General features: G+C 48.3%; 1 protein-coding gene across 1 annotated transcript in view; it reads left to right on the top strand.

Annotated features, from left to right (window-relative positions):
• The window catches only part of tefu (Serine/threonine-protein kinase tefu), a 192,362-nt gene that overhangs the window by 129,199 nt on the left and 44,522 nt on the right, over positions 1–18,641 (top strand). The window contains 9 exon segments of the mRNA XM_077642331.1: positions 2,865–3,001; positions 6,085–6,180; positions 7,433–7,558; positions 10,213–10,417; positions 10,909–11,073; positions 11,981–12,046; positions 12,048–12,107; positions 12,831–13,051; positions 15,075–15,294. Coding sequence (XP_077498457.1) covers positions 2,865–3,001; positions 6,085–6,180; positions 7,433–7,558; positions 10,213–10,417; positions 10,909–11,073; positions 11,981–12,046; positions 12,048–12,107; positions 12,831–13,051; positions 15,075–15,294 — 1,296 coding nt within the window.

Below are 18,641 nucleotides of genomic sequence, written 5' to 3'. Positions count from 1 at the left end.
GCGGCCACTTTAATACTTAGCAATCCTCCTCTATTGGAACTAGCAAACTGCATCCTTTAGGTTGCAGGTTTCAAGAACAAAAACGGATGGTACGAACGAAAGTCTCGGAGCCAACCCTCGCAGCCGCATCTCGTACAGTGCCCGCTCGCACGACGTCTGCCGCGGCATATTTTCGTTTTTGCGCCTTCAATCGTTCGCACTTGTGTCGCAGCGGCAATGGGACTGCACCATCAGCGGCAACGAAATTCACGCCGCTCATAAGCATGCAGGCTGTCAGCATGGGCACACAACGCCAGAAGCTGCCCAGCACAGTGGCAGTCAAGCGCTGATGGAGTGTAGAAAGTTCCGCTCATGCGATCGTCATCCTGCGTGCGCTAAACATAGGCTCTCAAAACGCCAGCATGCGGTAAACCACCATCCCGAGATGAATCTCATGGTGTACGACACGGGAATGCTGCATCAGTTGCAATGTAACAGGCAGTTTTGCATTGGAGGGGTTTCCGTGGGAGCTAGAGCAATTCTGGCTGAGGAAAACAGAGTAACCAGCAGAACGCAGCTCCTGTGATTGTAACAGTGGGATTCTACAGTCTTGTTGCTTGCATTGGCCATCCTATTTAATCATGTCTACATTGTGTTTCACTCTGCTTTCAAACATAAATTGAAGTACAGTCGAGCCCACTTGTAACGAACATGAGCGTCACGTGGGGTCCGTTCGTTATATCTCGAAGTTCGTAGTAAGTGGATCACAGCTTTAAAGACAGTTGCTTGTCAAAACACAAAATTTTTCTTTGCGAAAAAGTCCGTGATGGACGTCTGTTTTTGCAGCGCAGATCCAATGAGGGAGGTTTCCAGTTTATTTAAAGCAAAAGCGTGCTCTTCACCGAGGCCCTTGGCATAAACAAGTTGTCTGAGGCTCTCTATGTTGCCCGCTGCTACAGGTGCACTTATGGGTGCTGGCTCTGAAGTTTCATCCTCATCTGATTCCTCCGCATCACTCGTCCCGCACTTCAGAAATGATGCCTTCGTCCGTGCACGGTTCCGAGGTGTCGTCATCGACAGAAATAAAATCATTGCAACCAATGTCATGACCCCCCATGTCGGAGTCGACGACGCGCTGCCTGCCACAAATCGCTGCCGGGCTGGTCATCTTCCGAAGCATCAGGCTCAGCATCAGCAGACACTGTGTCGACGAAGCCGGCCTTGCGGAAACAGTTCCGCACACAAGTGGCCGTCACCTCCGCCCAGGCCGCTTTCATCATCTCTACCGGTGAATACAGTGGAAATGGGCATGGTGTTCCCGTCCGCCATCCTGAATTACAACCAGGACCCGAGATTTGAACGAAGCCAACGAAACGTTCGCACTGTAACAAGAGTGACAAAAGCGCACGATGGGGTAGACGCGGAACGTGCACAAGCGGCAATCAAGCTAAAGATACAGAGGCACAGTGCCAGCGGAGAGACCAATGAGGGGCGTCCGTGAGTGTCAGTGCAGCCACCTCTTGGCTCCCACGGAAGGCCTGCTGCACGGAGCGTGGCCTCCACGATCGGCACCGGTGCCAGCCGTGCCATTGATCACGGAGGCCACACACGGATTTGCAAGGGAGTGAGGACAGGGGAGCAGAGTTGTGAGGAGGGGCGGGAGAGCGATCTTGGAAAGCGCGTCGGCGGGGAAAGGGCAGCTCTCTTGAGCACAGCACGAAACAGTGAGGGCAGTTCGCCTGCGATGAGGCTCGGTAAAAAATACCGCGCGCCAGGCGCACAAAGGGGTCGGAGGCAAAGCATCTTGCATCACGGCGCCGGGTTTACGCCGTCCGTTCGCTGTAACTGATCAGCAGGGCTTAATGACGTTCATTATACATGTGATTTTGTGCCACTGAAATAATTATATTTTGACGGTAGCGCAGGTCTCGTTCGTTATAAGCGAAAATTCGTGTTAAGTGGGGGCCGTTATATGTGGGCTCGACTGTATTGGCACTAGACGTCTGTGCTGCAAAAGTGGAAGCCGCAGGGGTTGCTGCATATATTGGAATGGTGCGAGTGGTGAACCTTTCATTTGGTTTGTGCTGAATTTTAGAGTAACACAGCATGGTTAATAAGTGGTTGGATGAAGGTGAACTGCCACAATGCCTTTGTTACACCCAGTTCTAAAATACGCACACTTCAGGGGAGGGATAACACTAGTGAATTGGAAATTTTGTAAAGTGAAGGAATTAGTTGCATGGAAGCTCATTACATCGAGGCTTAGCTGTATAATTGGCAGAAGAAATGAATGGTCCTCAGAAGCGGAATTAAAACATTTTTTTTTTCTTGAGATCTGACACAGCAGTAACAGTTTACTTTACCACTAGATGCGAAATGCAGCAGACGGCGCTTCTTGTACGCATCGTTTTCTGAATGCAGCAATAAGTTTGCTTACACTTTTCCTGCCTTTACAATTCATGCTGATACTTGTCTTTTCTTCTTTTTTTGCTTTTTGTTTTTTCAATTAACTTTTTCCCGTCAGTAGCACATACTGTCGTTATTGACGGCACTCAAGGAGGGACACTGATGCGACAGGAAACAAACTTGCTTATTTGGGTGAATGTGTGCCCACAAAAGAAGCATAACTTGGCAGTGACAATAGCAATGCTTGCACATGGCTGTTAATAAGGTGAGTCTGCTCGTCATTCTCAGCCGCACTCAGTTTACACGTAAAAAAAGAACATTTTAGATCGTTTTTGGCTCTTTGTGGAAACGTCCATGTATGATTTTTCCAGACCACTTTTGTCGTGTCTGGTGTACCAGACACCTGCTGGCAACAAATGCATAACCAGAGAACAAGGAAAGTAATTTTTAGTGGCCACGTGGTTGTTCTTTCTCTACAGGCCTTGAAGCAGTGTGGCCTGTACCACACCCTGGCTACTTACTTGAATGGCTGTGAGACGCCCGACCTCACTGAGCTTCAGGCCGAGTGTGCCTGGCGCCTGGCCGACTGGGACTGCCGCCTCCCAACTCACCACAGGTGGGTGGCAGTATATTTCCTCCTTTGCAGCCTCCAGACTTTAGCTCTGTCGGACTGATCCTTGAAGCATCTGTTTGCAGCAACAGCTATTAATTTTTTGTTCCCAACGTTATGGCACCCTGACGTCATCCACAGATAGGAATGAGAACAGGAAACGGTCTCAAACCCCGTCGCCTATCCATGAACAGTTGGCGGGACAGTCGATGTCCGAAAGTGGCGCGGAGCTGGGATTGGACTACCGGCTAATGTGTGCGCTGACAGCTGCAGATGCTGCGCGCGAGCGCCTAGAAGATGAAACTACGCAGACAGGAATTTTTTTGGCCTAGCAACAAGGGCCCTGCAGTCTTTGTCATGCCGGCCATTACACCCACTTAAGAGGTGCGCGTGTTGCAATTCACTCTGTGATAGGTGGGATTTTACAGGATTGCTTGCCCTGTTTTGACATCTCTACTCAACCCTTCGGAACCCTCGCCCGAAATTCCGCAAGTAGGCTTTCCCGCATACCGTAATTGGCCCAAACGAGATGATGGAGGTCATGCTAGGAGACCTATGAAGGCGACAGGATGATTGCCATGGGTTTGGGGGCATTAAGTATGTAACGTATTACGAAAGGATTTTAAAAAAAGCACGCTTTCACATTGCAATTATTTGAAATGGGTCGTCAGCAAACTTGTTCGCAACACGCATGATATGTGGGATACTTCATACTTCATACACGCGTGATATGTGGGTTACTTCATATTTTTTCTTTGCCTCCATACAGAGCAACATGCACTCAAACACTTGTCTTCTGTATCAGTCTTTCACATGCTGAATAATTCCCTAATCCAGGGGCTGCAGGGAAGCCGTTGTGTTAGGCGGCAAAAAAAGCAGCTGTATGTTTGTCACCCCGACACATTATTGTGCGCACTACAGTTACCTGGCACAATTAGCACTTTGCGCGATTCTGCACAAAATCGGCGGTCCAGTTCGCGCAGCCAGGCCCGAAATATCGCTGAGGTCATCCACGCCTTTCGGTTCGAGCGATAGTCTACAGGAAGTTTCTTTATGCTTTTGAAGCATCTCGGCTTTTCTGCTTTGCCGATTATCAGTAGCGGAAGCCGCTCTGTGCCAGACATGTTGGCAGCCAGCAAAGCTGTTACGCTATACTTGCTTCGTTTTCCGCCAACGCAAGGGTCCCCCTTAAATGCGATGGTCTTATCCAGCAGGGCTTTGTAGAATAGGGCCGTCTCATCTGCGTTGAAAATGTCGCTGGTATCATAATCGGCTAGGCATGCGGGCAATCCGGCCCTCCAGTCTTCGACAACACCTTCATTCACAGCCCCTTTCTCGCCGCACATGCTTCGATCCAGCCTTCCGATGCATTGAAGTCTTCAATGCTGAGCTTCAGCGCGTACTTTTCGGCCCGCGTACAGATAAGGGGGCCAATGAAAGGCAGCTGTGCGTCGCGTGGATTGGCAGTCCATCTTACCAAGGCGGGTGCGCTGCCGTTAGCAGTCTCTTCCTGTTGTCAGCGAACTTGTCGCTGTCGTACGCCTGAAGAATCTCCGCTTCATTTTTCACGTACGTGCTGAGCGTGCTTGTCTTCACGTTGAATTTATTCATTATGACGTGCCAAGGCTTTCAATATTTCTACTTTCGCTGCCAAATCCTTCGCCTCATAGTACTTCGCCCGTTTCAGTGAGGCACGAGAGCACATGTTGGCGCGGCTAGGTGTGGCAACGAAGCGACGGGTACTCGCACGATGTCAAGAAAAAAAAGGTTAAATGAAAAAAAAAGAAAAGCGCAAACGAAATTTAACACACACACACAAAAGTTCTGCCGTCCTCGCACACGCACCTGACGCAAACCGATAAACATGATAAAAACGACAACGAAAAAAAGCTGCACAACTCCGCAACCACACAACTGCGCAAACAAAAGACAACGTCGGAAATGGCCGACAGCAATAGTACAAAGAAAAAAAAAACAGGCACCAGGGTGGCTAGCATAGACCGATAACTACCGTGCCGATAACCATAGCGGTGCAGAGGCAGTGCCAAGCGCCAAAAGCGACTGCAAAACCAGAAGTACGTCATGGCCAGAAGTACATATTTATGTGGTTGCCTAAATGCCTAAATGACTTGATTTGTATTGGACCGGACACTAGCCATGTAGGCTATCGGTCCAAATATTTTGTACAATTTTTTTGTGAATTATGAAATAAAGCTTCCTTTGATTGATGGCCGCCATGTTGTTTGAGACGTAGGTTTGTCTATTAAAACATGGCGGCCTTGACGTCTTTCCAGCCTTTCGGCATTCCCAGCACATGCAAGCATGGCCTTTGAGATCGGCGCACGCTAATCGGACACACCATCGCTGGCGGTGCGATTTGAACACTACTCCACGAGCTGTCCGAATTAGCGGGAGTTTCGTGCCATAGGGTTATGTACATGTTTGACAGGACCAGATGGCGCATCCCAATTAACCAAATTTCCGAATTAACAAGGGCCGAATTAATGAGGTTTTACTGTACTGCAATCAAAGTGATATACACACTCTCATGCTGTGCATTGCGCATCATCATCTTCATCGGGTAATACTACTACCAAACTAATATCGTCGGCAGACTTGCTAATGAGCCAGAAAAGCAAAACCATGAGCCAACCAGGTGAAACACGTGCTTTCACATGTTTACGTGGTTTAACGACATGAAAACCCTACCGCATCTTTTTTTCTTTCCTTGACAGTGCCTCATAGACACCCCGTGAGTGCCGTTGCACTAGGTCGCCATGGTTCATGGTCACTGCGAAAGTTCACCTTAACCTAAGAACACGCGAACAGTTCCATTTAAGCAAGTTTTTTTTGCTTTTAGTCATAAGGGAAGCCAACGAAATGGTCTCACACTGTTCATCTTACCTGAAAACTCAAATTAACCAAGTTTATTGGTACGGGAGTCTACTGTATAGCGCAGTTTTCCCAAGCCCACTGCATCTGGGGTGCACGTCTGTCTTGTCTGATCCCGCTGCAGCACACCCCCTCCTATCAAAATGTTGCTTATCTTGCATACTGCGGGACCAACTTTGCATATGGTGCCATTGCAGTGGCGACGCCGGGTTCCAGCATGGCATCTTCACAACACTGTCTTCCATGGCATGCCACGAAGCAGAGGGACTTTCCTTGGGGATGAATGTTTGCAGGCAAGTTGCTTTTATCTTATTGGCATCACACGTCGCTCAATATGTTTTTTTTTTGTGTGTGTGTGTGTGTGTGGAAATGCCGAATCTCCTTGGCAGCGAAAATTAACGATCATATTAAATAATGGTCCATGGTCCACCTAGTGCCTTCAATTGAAACTTACCGGGTGCCATGCCTATTCACTGAGGAGACTGATCCTATCCTTTGGTGCTCTTTGAAATTTTGTGTCTGTACCTGTTTAGTGAAGTCAAAATTTTGGCATGTCTTGCTGAGATGCAAGACACAACAAAGGATGTCTGCGTGGAAGTCCTGGTGTGAAATTTATATTTTGACAAAGCACAGTTAAAGGAGAGAGATGGGGGAGGAGGAAAGAACGGCAGATCGGGCGAGTTGGAAATGCTCCATAATGTTAAAACAGCGCTAAGCAACAAGGACGAAGAAAGAAGGGAACACACACAAAGGCGCTGATCTTACAACTAAATTTTATTTGAAGTAAGCAGGTCAATTTATACGTACACAAGAACTACGCACATGCGCATGGTCAAACACAGATCCCATTGTCATGTGGTTTTACGTACATAGGTCAGTCCGGCCGATGTATTAATGTACGCCTCATGGAGCACGCCATTTCCTTGAGAAAAAAAAAAAGAGAGAGAGAGAGACTAACCTAGCCAAGCATTGCTTCACGTGTAAATGCACACCGTATTTTGTCGACACGGAAGTGTTGTTTGTGCACAATGATCGGCGCTCAACAGAAATAGCAGAGGCCTTCCATATCATAAGAAAGACAAGCTGTTGCGTCAGCACACCTTCAGTAACCCTAACCTCCGAGGAAATGAGCCTGTTGCACAGGGGATAGCATATCTGCGATAACTGCACGAGCCTTTGATGCGGTGTGTTTTTATTTGCATTTTTATATGAGTACATCTGTGTTTGACCATGCGCATGTACGTAGTTCTTGTGTACATATAAATTGACCTGCTTACTTCAAATAAAATTTAGTTGTAAGATCAGCGCCTTTGTGTGTGTTCCCTTCTTTCTTCGTCCTTGGTGCTTAGCGCTGTTTTAACATTATGGAGAAGGAAAGGTTGGGAAAATAACCAGAAGAAACTGATTGCTACACTGCACTGGTGGATCAAGGTGGGGGGATGTAGTGAGCAGAGTTTAAAATGGGTAGTAAGGGTTTCGCATGTGGCAAAGTCATAGTCAATTGCAAAAGTGTCGTGAACTGAACTCCTGTTCGTGCTGCCTCAGGGAGCTGCTGAGCGGCCAACTGTCTGCCATGCCCCAGCTGGGCTCCTCGCAGCAGCTCAACCAGCTCCTGGCCAAGGCACAGATGTGCACCGTCCTGGAAGAAGGGGTCGCCCTTCTCGGCTGCTGGTGAGCGAGACTCTCTTTGTGCTGCAGCGTACATTGTGAGTGAACAAGGCAGATGCCTCGATCCGGACAAGAGGGCCTATTTTTGTGAGAGCAGTGATGATGATTATTTTTTTTGGCTGTTTATGTGAGAAAAGGGGCAGGGACATTGCATTGAATGTGCAGGAGGACACAGTGAACTTAAAGCGGCTAGAAAGGTTTCTACTAGGCATCCGCAAATATTGAAATTTTCGAATACGAATCAAATACGGATATGAAGAAAAAAATGGCTTTCGAATATCGAATATCTGCTCAGTATGAAAAAAAAAATATTTCATCAAATGGGCAAATAGTGTTACCCTTACTTTTTTTTTTTCGAAATACTAGTGTACGGTCTTTGCAAATGAAATAAACAAAACTAGACTGATTCAGCACGATATGAAAAATAAATGTGGCCGTGCAAAATGAAATCCATAAATTGGCACATTACTGTCAACTAAAAATAACATGATGGTTAGTAAAACTTAATTCGAAGTTAAGGGATCGAAAAAAATTATCTGAATAATCCAAAGGTCAAATATAAAAATTCCTTGTCCCCTCCGCCTCTCCCCACAAAAAAAAATGCCGAAAATGCAAAAGTGTGGCAAAGCCTGATGCAGAGGCTCTATCGCGCAATGAAAAGCTTGTGATCAGCACGTAGTGTCGGCGTGCTGGAAGAACAACAGGGATATAAGGGAGAGGAACGCACGTAGATAGCACAGAACAGTGAAACTGCTTTTAAAAAGATAAAATAAATGCCCAGCGATGCACTACTTGGTGGCTGAAAATGGTGCAGAGCTCGGTTCGGAGTAATTACTCCCAACAATCAGCGAAAGTGGGGGCCGACAGCTACGGTGGCCACGGGCTAGCAGCGAAGTTCATAAACGAAAACTATGTGGCCAGGTTATTTTTGGCCTTGCAACAGAGGCTCTCTTGTCGTCATCATGCCTGCCATCACGTGCATGTTAGAGGTGCTACAATGCACTATGCAATAGGTGGGATTTTTACATAACTATTTGCTCTGTACGGTCACTTCTACTTGTCCCTTCGGGAGCCTCGCGTAAAAGTTTGCAAGTGGGGTTTCCCACATATCATGGTTGAACAAAACGAGAGAGCGCGGTTCACACTAGGAGAGTTACAAAGGTGACAGGATGAATGACATTGGCGTGGGCTTTAGGTATGTAACACAGTATGGAAGGCTCGTAAAAGTAAAATATACACGCTTTCGCATTGGGTCGGCCAGCTTGTTCACATCATGTGTCCCATGTGGGAAAGCCCACTTACGGGATTTCGCATGTCATCCAAGCCTAGCACTGGCTGAATACAGTTGGCCCACACAATAAACGATGGAGAAAAAAGAGGAGAGGATGGCTTTGTACTGTTTTTCTTGGCTCTTTAAGGTGGGAGCCTGGTCTTGAAAACAAAATTTTATTAATGTTGTCACAGTTATGAAATTGTCAGGGGACATGTGTTTTTGCATGCCGATTCTAAATACATATGCCATTTAATTTTATGTAAAATAATTCCTTAAGCACCTATGTAATTGTTATGCAAGTTTTTCATGAAGAGCTTTCAAGAAAATTTTCTGCAGGAAGCTTGTTGAAATGTTTGTTGTGGGTTCTCTTGACAGAAAGGAATGCAATAAGGGTAAAACTAAAATTATCATCCAGCCTATCACAGAACTTCAGTTATAGGGCATTGGAGCTGGCACTTCAGAAACAGGAATACAAACTTTTTCTCATTTCTGAAGTGACAATTTCAAAACCCTATAGCTCAAGTTCTATGATATGCAGCAAGGCATTTTTACCCTTATTGCATTCCTTTATGTCAAGAAACCCGAACTTCGAATAATTTGCCCAGGTATTATGGTTATGAAAGTCGGCGCGGTGTTCGACTGCTGATGAATATTCTGAAGTTCTCGAATGTCAATTTTTCTAATTGAGTATGAACCGAATATCAAACATATTCGTATTCGTATCTGAAATTGTAGAATTTTGAATACTATTCGCATGCCCCTAGCTTCTACTTTTCTAGGCGCACTCATGACAGATACTGAACTTGGCCACAAAGGGTGACTTTTTTATATATGTTAAGCTTTTCTACGTTGGAGCAGTTGCCAAAAGTAATTGCAAGGCTTGCCCCACCTGCAGCCAGCAGCTACCTCAGCCTGGCATAGTCCAGGATTTGACGGAATGCCATCTGGTCGGGTAGTACGATAGTAGAAAGAATCTTTTGCAATTAACCATGTCAAACATGGTACTAGTTGACGCTTCACAATGGTTGATGATTAAAACACAGAATCAGGCTTCTACATGTCAGCATTGGTCCAGTGTGTTTAAGGAAAACTCGTGAGGTGGCGTAAATTTCACTAAAAGAGCAATTTACTCATTGGTATCCTCCCAAGCACACCTGTATGGCTAAAAAGCAGATATGCAGCTTTCTGAGAAGCTCACAGTTGAATAAAAATCCTTCCTGGTGCAAGGATCGAACCCGGAACCACTACTGCCTGTTTGGGACAATCGCTCTGCCAGCTGAGCAGCATGTTTTGTCAGTGTCATGAATGAAAGGTGACGAATCAATCGGAGAACACTGTGACTTCATTCGGCTGACTGCTTCGTGGCACTCACTGCATTGTGCAGCAGCGAAGAGGAGGAGGCGGCCGGCTTGCTGACAAGGTGGGAGCAGCGGGTGGCCCAGCCAGGCTCACGATTTGACTTCTCCGAGCCGGTGTCGTGGCTCCAGGGTGTGGTGGCCGGCCAGGTGCAGGGTACCCAGGTGCGGTCTGCTCGCACCACGATGCTTGCCCACTATGCAGTGCAGGCGCGGCTCAACCAGTGTCCCTGGGTGAGCAGCACCGCCATTTTTCTAGTGCCACTTGCTCTTTTGCACTTTCCCCTTGCAACATTGAGTGCCATCAACAGAAAAATCATTAACAGGCTCGACTGTCAAATTGTGCCTGCTGATGGCACTGTTCTGCCGTGCTCAGTGTTTGCTGCTACCTTTGGCTATTTGCGTTTGGCCTGATTTTTCCTGATTTTAACACTTGAGCTTAAATTCATTAAGCATGCTATTTAGCACAGTCAGCAGTTGAGTTGTTACATGCTTTTGTTGGGCCCTCAAGCATGTGCTTCTAGGTTAAGCTTTTTGCTGGGTTAGCCAAATGCCGCCAGACCTCTGTTCACTTATGCATTTGAAGATGTGTGGTCTGCTGGAGCTGCCAGCCATAGACTGTGCAAGTCGAGCCAATCTTGCTGTGTGCTGGTGCTGCCAGGGTGTCGGCACGAATCACGACTGTCCTTCCTCGAAATGACTGTTTTGTGTTGTGCCCCATGTAGCTGGCACGGGTGGCACTCAAGGAACTGGAGCGGTGCGCCCCCAACCAGGCCGGCCGCTGGCTTCTGGAAGAGGCACGCATCCAGCTGGCACAGGGGCACTGCACAGAAGCCCAGCACACGCTGTGGACCCTGCTGAAGCAGCTTAAAGAGCAGCATAGTCAGCCGGTAGGGGAATGACAGCTTTGCTGAACCATTACTTGGGGGTGTGTGAACATATGAAATTTCACATAGGCTGCGAATTATATTCACTATTCAGATCAATGAGATTCACACCACACCATCGCTATTCAAACCTCGCCGTGTTTCGGTTTTGTGCATACCGTATTTACTCATGTAATGATGCCACCCCCCACATTTGTAGTTGATAATTAATATTTCCCAAGCCTATCGTCAGAAATACGCACTTGACCTTCAGGGCCGGTGTTCAAGCACATTCGCTTTACCGCACCACGATTGGTCAGTGCCGTCGACTATCACAAAATCGTCACATCATGCCATAACACAGCAAACACCTTTTGAAGGGAACAAGGCTAATTGCTGGCAGCACGTGCTCGGCTCACCACATGCTTTGGTTGATTGGGGGGTGGGCGAACAGAGGGGCAGGTGAGCGAGCTGGTGGGTAGGCAGGCTGGCAGACTTATATTATGATTCGACTGTAGCAAAAGGTCTGTCGAAACTTTTTCTCTCCTGCGTAATGAAACCTCCCCCAAATCGACGTCATGTTTGCTGGAAAAAAAAAGGTGGGTTCATTGCACAAGTAAATACAAAATTCGGACACACATAGTGCATTCTGGTATCTTTTTTGGGGTGGGGGTGAAAAGTTTATTTGAAACAGGGGAAGCACTTTTGATAAGATGAACACGTTTCGTAGTCCCTTCAAGTCGGGTCTAGTGTAGTGCTGCATTGATAAAGCTGTTTAGAAAATATTAATTTGGAGCCTAATGCTAGAGTTTATATTGATACACACACTGCAATCTGCTAGGCGTCTGTAGCACAGCGCACTGCTTCTGCCAGTTTGGGAATGAGCTTATGCTGTCTGCATGTGTGTGTGTGTGTCCATTGTCTTATTCAGGGGTTGGATGCCAACTCGTGTGACATCACGGGCGCCTATGCTGAGGTGCTGCAGCTCTATGGCGAAGTGCCTTGCTGAGTCCGGCCTCGAGAATTCCGACACCATAGCAAGAGAGTACTTTGGAAAGGTGAGAAGCGCAGTTTACACCTGTGACCACCTGCAGAGCAGGAACGTCTCATGCTTTTGAAACACAGTGCATTACGGGACGAGCACACTTGTGGCACTCGCTTCTGAGCACTGTTTGGGCCAGCTTCAACACCGTAAAAATATAAATATACTTCATCGCCCCAGCCACATGCTATTCTTATGCTTAGCCACCCAGAACTGTGTCCTTTATATTGTTCTGTTTTCTACTTTTCGTTTCCTTAGTTTGGTGCACTGGCCCTCCTAGTACAGGCCATTCTAAAACAAGTGGGTGGCACGAGACGAGCTGTTAGCATAACTCGACAGCTGTGATGTGATATTTGGAGGAAAACTTAAATGCGAGGAAAAATTTTAAGTGGTGCTTGTTGAATGTTAAATGGAAAAAGTTAAGTAGGAAATATCATACTGTAACTGCATACAGCAGAGTGCTTCAGCATGAATAGCCAGTCATCATTATTTCAGTTTGGCCGTTTTTCTGGAGGGCCGTGTGTCTCAAGGCTTCTTTTTGTGTGCATCTTAGATGGAAAGGATCAAAACCATGACACATGGGGTTCCTCAGCACCTTATGCAAGCCGTTTGGCTTTTCTGAGGCTAAAACGATTGAGAACCAGTGGTCAGCTTCACGCTATTTCGAGTCGTATCAGACTGATCTGCCCAGTGCTGTGAGTCAACTGCAGCGTCCTGTCGTAACGATGTTGCTGCGCAGGCGGTGGAACTGCTGTCCAACCACCACGGGCCAGAGGAAGGGGCGTCCCTGTGGGCAGCCCACCTGCGGCTGGCGCGCTTTGCCGACGCCCAACTGCAGAGCATCGAGCAGCACCTGCGCTCCCCTGAGTTCCGAGCTCAGCAGGAGTTGCTCCAGCAGTCCAGCCGCCTGCTCCAAGGCTCCTCTGCTTCAGCACAGGGCGGAAGCACTGCCGCCTCTCGGTGAGTAGTCCGAAATGCACGCACTTCCAGCCATACTTTAGCCGGTGGAACCGACTTGAGCACAGTGTGCTTTTCTGATGTCTTGTGGAATCAGCGCAGAGGAAAAAAATGAACAAACAGCGCACTTCCAATAGGACAGGTGATGGGAACTGTTAGTCAGCACCCCTCCATTCTGAGGAGTGTCTTTTGTTCACACTGTTTCTGTTTCTGCAAGGTTTGAGAGCAGAATATGCAGCCCAAGCCAAACCTTCTCATTTCCTTTCCCCTGTCAGTTCTTGAGCCGTCCTGTTGCCCATTGAAGCACATCTATGTGAGTGATTTAGGCCAAACACCGTTTGGCACAAAAATGCTAAAACGCACTGAAGTACACAGACCTTGATATCTGTCATTTTTGTGCACGGTTTACGTCATTGTTGGTTGGGTGGGGGCTAGAATGGCTGCAGTTTTTTTGTTGAAGCTGCCTGTTTTTGTGCTGCTGCGGCATACACTAAAACCTGCTGTTAATTTGGGAACCTGGATAATTCGAACTGTTGGCATGGTCCCTCTCACCGTCTATGGTGTCTGACATTTGCCTGTTTGGTAGGCCGTCCAAATTAACCCTTGCAAATCAAATTGACGTATCATTGAACTCAGGCAAGCAGTTCTCAAAATAGCCATCCTTTACGTACACGGTGACAGGCTTAATGTTGATCCCATCTCCACAAAATAGCCTGACTGCTTTGTTTTGGTTTTGCGTTTCTGATCATTACACCAGACTGTGGTGATGGCAGTGATCAGTTGTGCACCACCCAAGGAACCAACCCCAGCTGCGCACCATTTTGGGCACTGATTGGCTCATCAGTGGTCTTTTATTGCACTTCCTTTTTCCTGCCTCTCTGGTGCAAATGTCCTTTCCGTACACTCCCATATGCGTGGTTCTTCCGTTCTTCCTATGTGATGAAACTGGGCGCACATCAAGTACTGTTCGCTGTTTGTGCGGTGAAAGCTTCTGACATGCGACGCTGCTGCTTGCGAGGGGTTCCTCTGCTATCACATTGCACTGTGAAGGGTGTTGTGGAGTCCTTTACCATTTTGGAGCACTACTGCTGCAGCATTGCCGACAATCTGCACGCAACAAAGCATTGACGTAACTGTCAAAAATAGCCATTGCCACTTAGTTCTCATATCAAAAGCATATGACCGTGGTCTTGCACCAAGTAAATTTACTATGATGCAGTTGTTTCCGCCATTTCTTGGGGGGAAGGCCGTTCATGATCTCTCAGATCGTAAATCTCTCAGAGACCAGTAAAGGGCGTCCGTGAGTGTCAGTGCGGCCACCTCTTGGCTCCTACGGAAGGCCTGCTTCACGGAGCGTGGCCTTCGCGATCAGCAGCGGCGGCAGAGCGGCTGATCGCAGAGGCCACGCGCGGATTTGCAAGAGAGTGAGGAGGGGGAACGGAGTTGTGAGGAGGGGCGAGAGGGCGATCTTGGAAGGCACGTCGGCAGGGAAAGGGCAGCTCGCTCGAGAGCGGCACAAAACGGGGCGGGCATTTGGCCTGTGATGAGGCTCGGGAAAACATGCCACGTGCCGGGCGTGCAAAGGGGTCGGGGGCAGGTTATCTCGCATCGCGGCGCCGGGTTTATGCCGTCCGTTCGCTGTAACCGATCAGCAGGGCTTAATGATGCTCGTTATACGTGTGATTTTGTGCCGTTGAAACAATGTATATTTTGACGGTCGTGCAGGTCTCGTTCGTTATAAGCGAAAGTTTGTCTTAAGTGGGGCCATTATATGTGGGCTCAACTGTAATGGAATGAAAAGAGGGAAGACATGAGAAGGGGCAGGATGGCCACTTTGGAGAGACATTGGTTCTGTGTGCACGTTTATGGGACCAGGCAGGAGTGAGTCTAACTGCGTTCCAAACGACCACTTTCAAACGCAGTGCAAATTTAAGCTGATTGCAGTGTTTTCACACAGAAAGGAAGTTTTGTATCAGTATCTTCGGGATCAAATTTGGATGAGTCGCATGCACTTGGACGTGCACAGGGAGGACGCCCGCGCCCTGCGGGTGCTCGAACGCCAGACGGACCTGGACCGGGGTGAGGCCGCCAGCCTGGAGGCTGCCCGTGCCCGCTACCTGCGCCAGGCCGTGGCCCACTACCTTCAGTGCCTGCGGGGGGGACCCGAGCACGACCTGCGCCTCTTTCGGCTCGCCTCCCTATGGGTCAGCAATGCCAGCATGCCTGAGATCAACGCCCTGCTCAAGGTGAGCAGCAGCACCCCATTTGGCATCCCTCTCTCTCCAACCAGAGGAGCACCACTGTTCATTCACTCAATGTCTGAAGCTAGGCTGGTTGGCTTGTGAGAAGTTTTAAACAGCAAGCACAGTGGAGCACTAACTCTAAACCCCCCAAAAGTCATCTTGCTTTCATGGTGCATGCAGAGCACACACCTTATTGGGCTACGAACCGCTTCCTACCAGAGCTGCCTTGTGTTTGTGCCCTATGCTGAAATTTTATTACCGTACTTACACGATTGTAAGTTGACCCTTTTTTTGAAATTTAAAATTCCGAAGTGGGGGGGTCAACTTACAATCAAAACGAAACCTTGAACTGCCAATAAAAGCAAGAAAAACGATCTATTAGGGGACGCTACTGCGATGTTAGAAGTTTTTGTTTGCTCTACTGCTCCAAGCGTAGCATTCAGGTATTCCGTGGGCTTTTTGGCCAGGATTTTTAATTTTTTATTTTTACTGTGCACACCGTTACCCACCGCGATGGTTCAGTGCTACTGAACAGGATACCCGGGTTAGAACCCGACCGCGGCGGCAGCGTTTCGATGGAAGCGAAACGCAAAGGCGCCCGTGTGCTGTGCGATGTCAGTACAGCAGGTTAAAGATTCCCAGGTGGTTGAAATTATTCGGGAGCCCTTCACCACGACACACGTCGTTCTTCCTTTCTTCTTTCACTCCCTCCTTTATCTCTTCCCTTACAACTGGGTTTCCATGGATATTTGAGACAAATACTGCGCCACTTCTTTTCCCCTAAAACCAATTTCATTTCATTTCACTCGCGGGAAGGGCCGCTGTCCCGCTGTTCCAATCGCGGAGTCTGCGCCAGCGCCCGGGAGTGTCGCTGGCTGATGGAAGAGCCGCTATTTCAGTTGGTTGTGCAATGCGTAACAGCGGCGCTTCTGGGGAATGCCGATGTTTGCTGGAAGAGCCGACGCCCCGACACCGATCACTCTTTGTTTGGTGGTGCTTGGAGTTGGTGCTTTTGACTCGACTGCCGGCCGCGTGCTTCGCCATGAGCTCTCCAGGTTCGAAAAGCATTCAGCGCTCATTCACTGCAGCGTTCAAGAGGGAGGCCATCATTTATGCCGAAGAAACCAACAACTGCGCGGCGGGCCACAAGTTCAACGTTTCTGAACGGTTGGTGCGGGAGTGGCGGAAGCAGCGAGACAAAATTTTCGATTGCGACTCCAAGCGAAGAGGTTTCCGCGGGCCGAAGTCGGGACGCTTTCTGGAGCTGGAGGTCAAGCTTGCAGCGTATGTCACCGAAATACGTGATCGGTCCTTTCCAGTGGCATGCGAAATGATCACGCAACAAGCCTGGGTCTTTGCTGCGGAAGCTGGGATATCCCGAACAGACTTCAAAGCCAGCAGGGCTTGGGCTTCGATATTTATGAAGAGGGCTGGCTTCTCTCTTCGTCGGCGTACTAGTGTATGCCAGAAGCTGCCTGCTGCTTACGAGGAGAAAGTTCTCGCCTTCCATAGGCACTACCTCAAGCACCGCGACTCGCGGCGATACCTGCTCGGCCAAATCGGCAATGCGGACCAGACTCCCATCTACTTCGACATGACGAGCAACACAACAGTGAGCGTGAGGGAAGCTCGTGAGGTTAAGCTTCTCACGACAGGAAACGAGAAACTTTGGTTCACTGTTATGCTATCATGCTTGGCAGATCGCACAAAGCTCCGACCGTACATCGTCTTCAAAAGAAAAACTATGCCAAAGAAAATGTTCCCGAAAGGTGTGATTGTGAGAGTGAACGAAAAAGGCTTTATGACGGACGACTTAGTTATTGATTGGTACCGTGGAGTGTGGCTTTTGAGGCCAGGGGCAACCCTCAAAAATCGCAATCCGAACTTCCTCGTGCTGGACTCATTTCGTGGCCATCTTACCACGAAAGTGAAGGCAGAGCTCCGAAGAAGATACAGATATGCTGGTGATTCCCGGCGGTCTGACGGGGCACCTGCAGCCGCTAGACGTTGGCATTAACAAGCCATTCAAGGACTTGCTCCGGCGTGGGTACAACGAGTGGCTGGCGGCAGAAGGGCGGGAACTTACGCCAACGGGGCGCGTGAAGAGAGCCTCCCTGGCGGCTGTGTGCGGGTGGGTGATTTCCGCTTGGGCGGCCGTTCCACGCGATGTCGTGGTGCGGTCATTTAGGAAGTGCGGGCTTTCCATGGAGGACGATGTGCTGTGGGATCGCGGCGGCAACGACGACGACGACAGCAGTACCACTGAAGATGACTCAAGTGAGGATGAATTGCCCATCTATGCAATAAATTTTCATTTTTGAAGTGCTCCACCGGTGGTTTTTTTTTTTTTTTTTTCGGACATGCGATTGGGGGGGTCGACTTACATTCGTGTCAACTTTTTTTTTTTTCGGACATGCGATTTGGGGTGGTCGACTTACATTTGAGTCGACTTACAATCGTGTAAATACGGTATCCCCTCTGTAACATCTGCTGGTGAAAAGACTGTGAAGGACGGTGGAAAGCAGGATTTAATGCTTGATTTTAATATGTACCGTATTTACTTTCTTAGTGAACCTACTCACATAGTGAACTAGTGAATTTTTTCTTCTTTTTAAAAAAGCTATAGTTTTTCGTAGCACATTCCTATTTTTCGCGTTGTCAGCAGTGTAGACCTTGGCAGTGCGCTAAGATGCTGCGCACTGATAACATCAGGGTGTGTTTATCTTGACGAGAGCTCCTGCATGGGTGGGGCACTCAGCGAACTTCGCAGAGCGCTAAGACACTATGCGCCCTTGACTGGAGCACTGGCAGCGGTGGCTTGCTGGGCATGCTGCTGTGCCAGTGTATGCTTAGAAAGTTGGCGAGCGCTCAAGCTCGGAAAAGAGCATAGCTATTTAAATCAGAATGCTATAAAATATCCTTTACACTGAAATGCTGTGTAGGAAGCAGGACCCTCAGACCCCCAAGTGATTTTGGGAACGAAAATGCCTAACCCCTCTTACACCACAGATAATGCTTAAGAGAGAGTTTTCTTGACTTTGCTTAGTGTGCACCTAACCTTCGGGGCCGGTGTTCAGCATGTTCACTTTATCCCGCCACAATTAGCCGGCGCCATTGAATAGAACAAAATCACCGTATCACACTGTGATACAGAAACACCTTTCAGAGTGAGCAATTCTAAACACCAGTGACAGGACACTGCTAACCACATGCTTTTGTTGGTGATGGAGAGATTTCAGATAGATAGACGGACTGGCGGGTTGTCGGGGCGACGGGCAGGCGGGCGGGTGGGCGTATGATTTAAATTTCTGAATCTCGCCAAAAAAAATCTGTCGCAGCTTTTTTCCTCG

The sequence above is a fragment of the Amblyomma americanum genome, chromosome 11, assembly GCF_052857255.1.
Source record: "Amblyomma americanum isolate KBUSLIRL-KWMA chromosome 11, ASM5285725v1, whole genome shotgun sequence".
Taxonomy (NCBI): Eukaryota; Metazoa; Arthropoda; class Arachnida; order Ixodida; family Ixodidae; genus Amblyomma; species Amblyomma americanum.
This window is presented reverse-complemented; position numbering and strand designations above follow the sequence as displayed.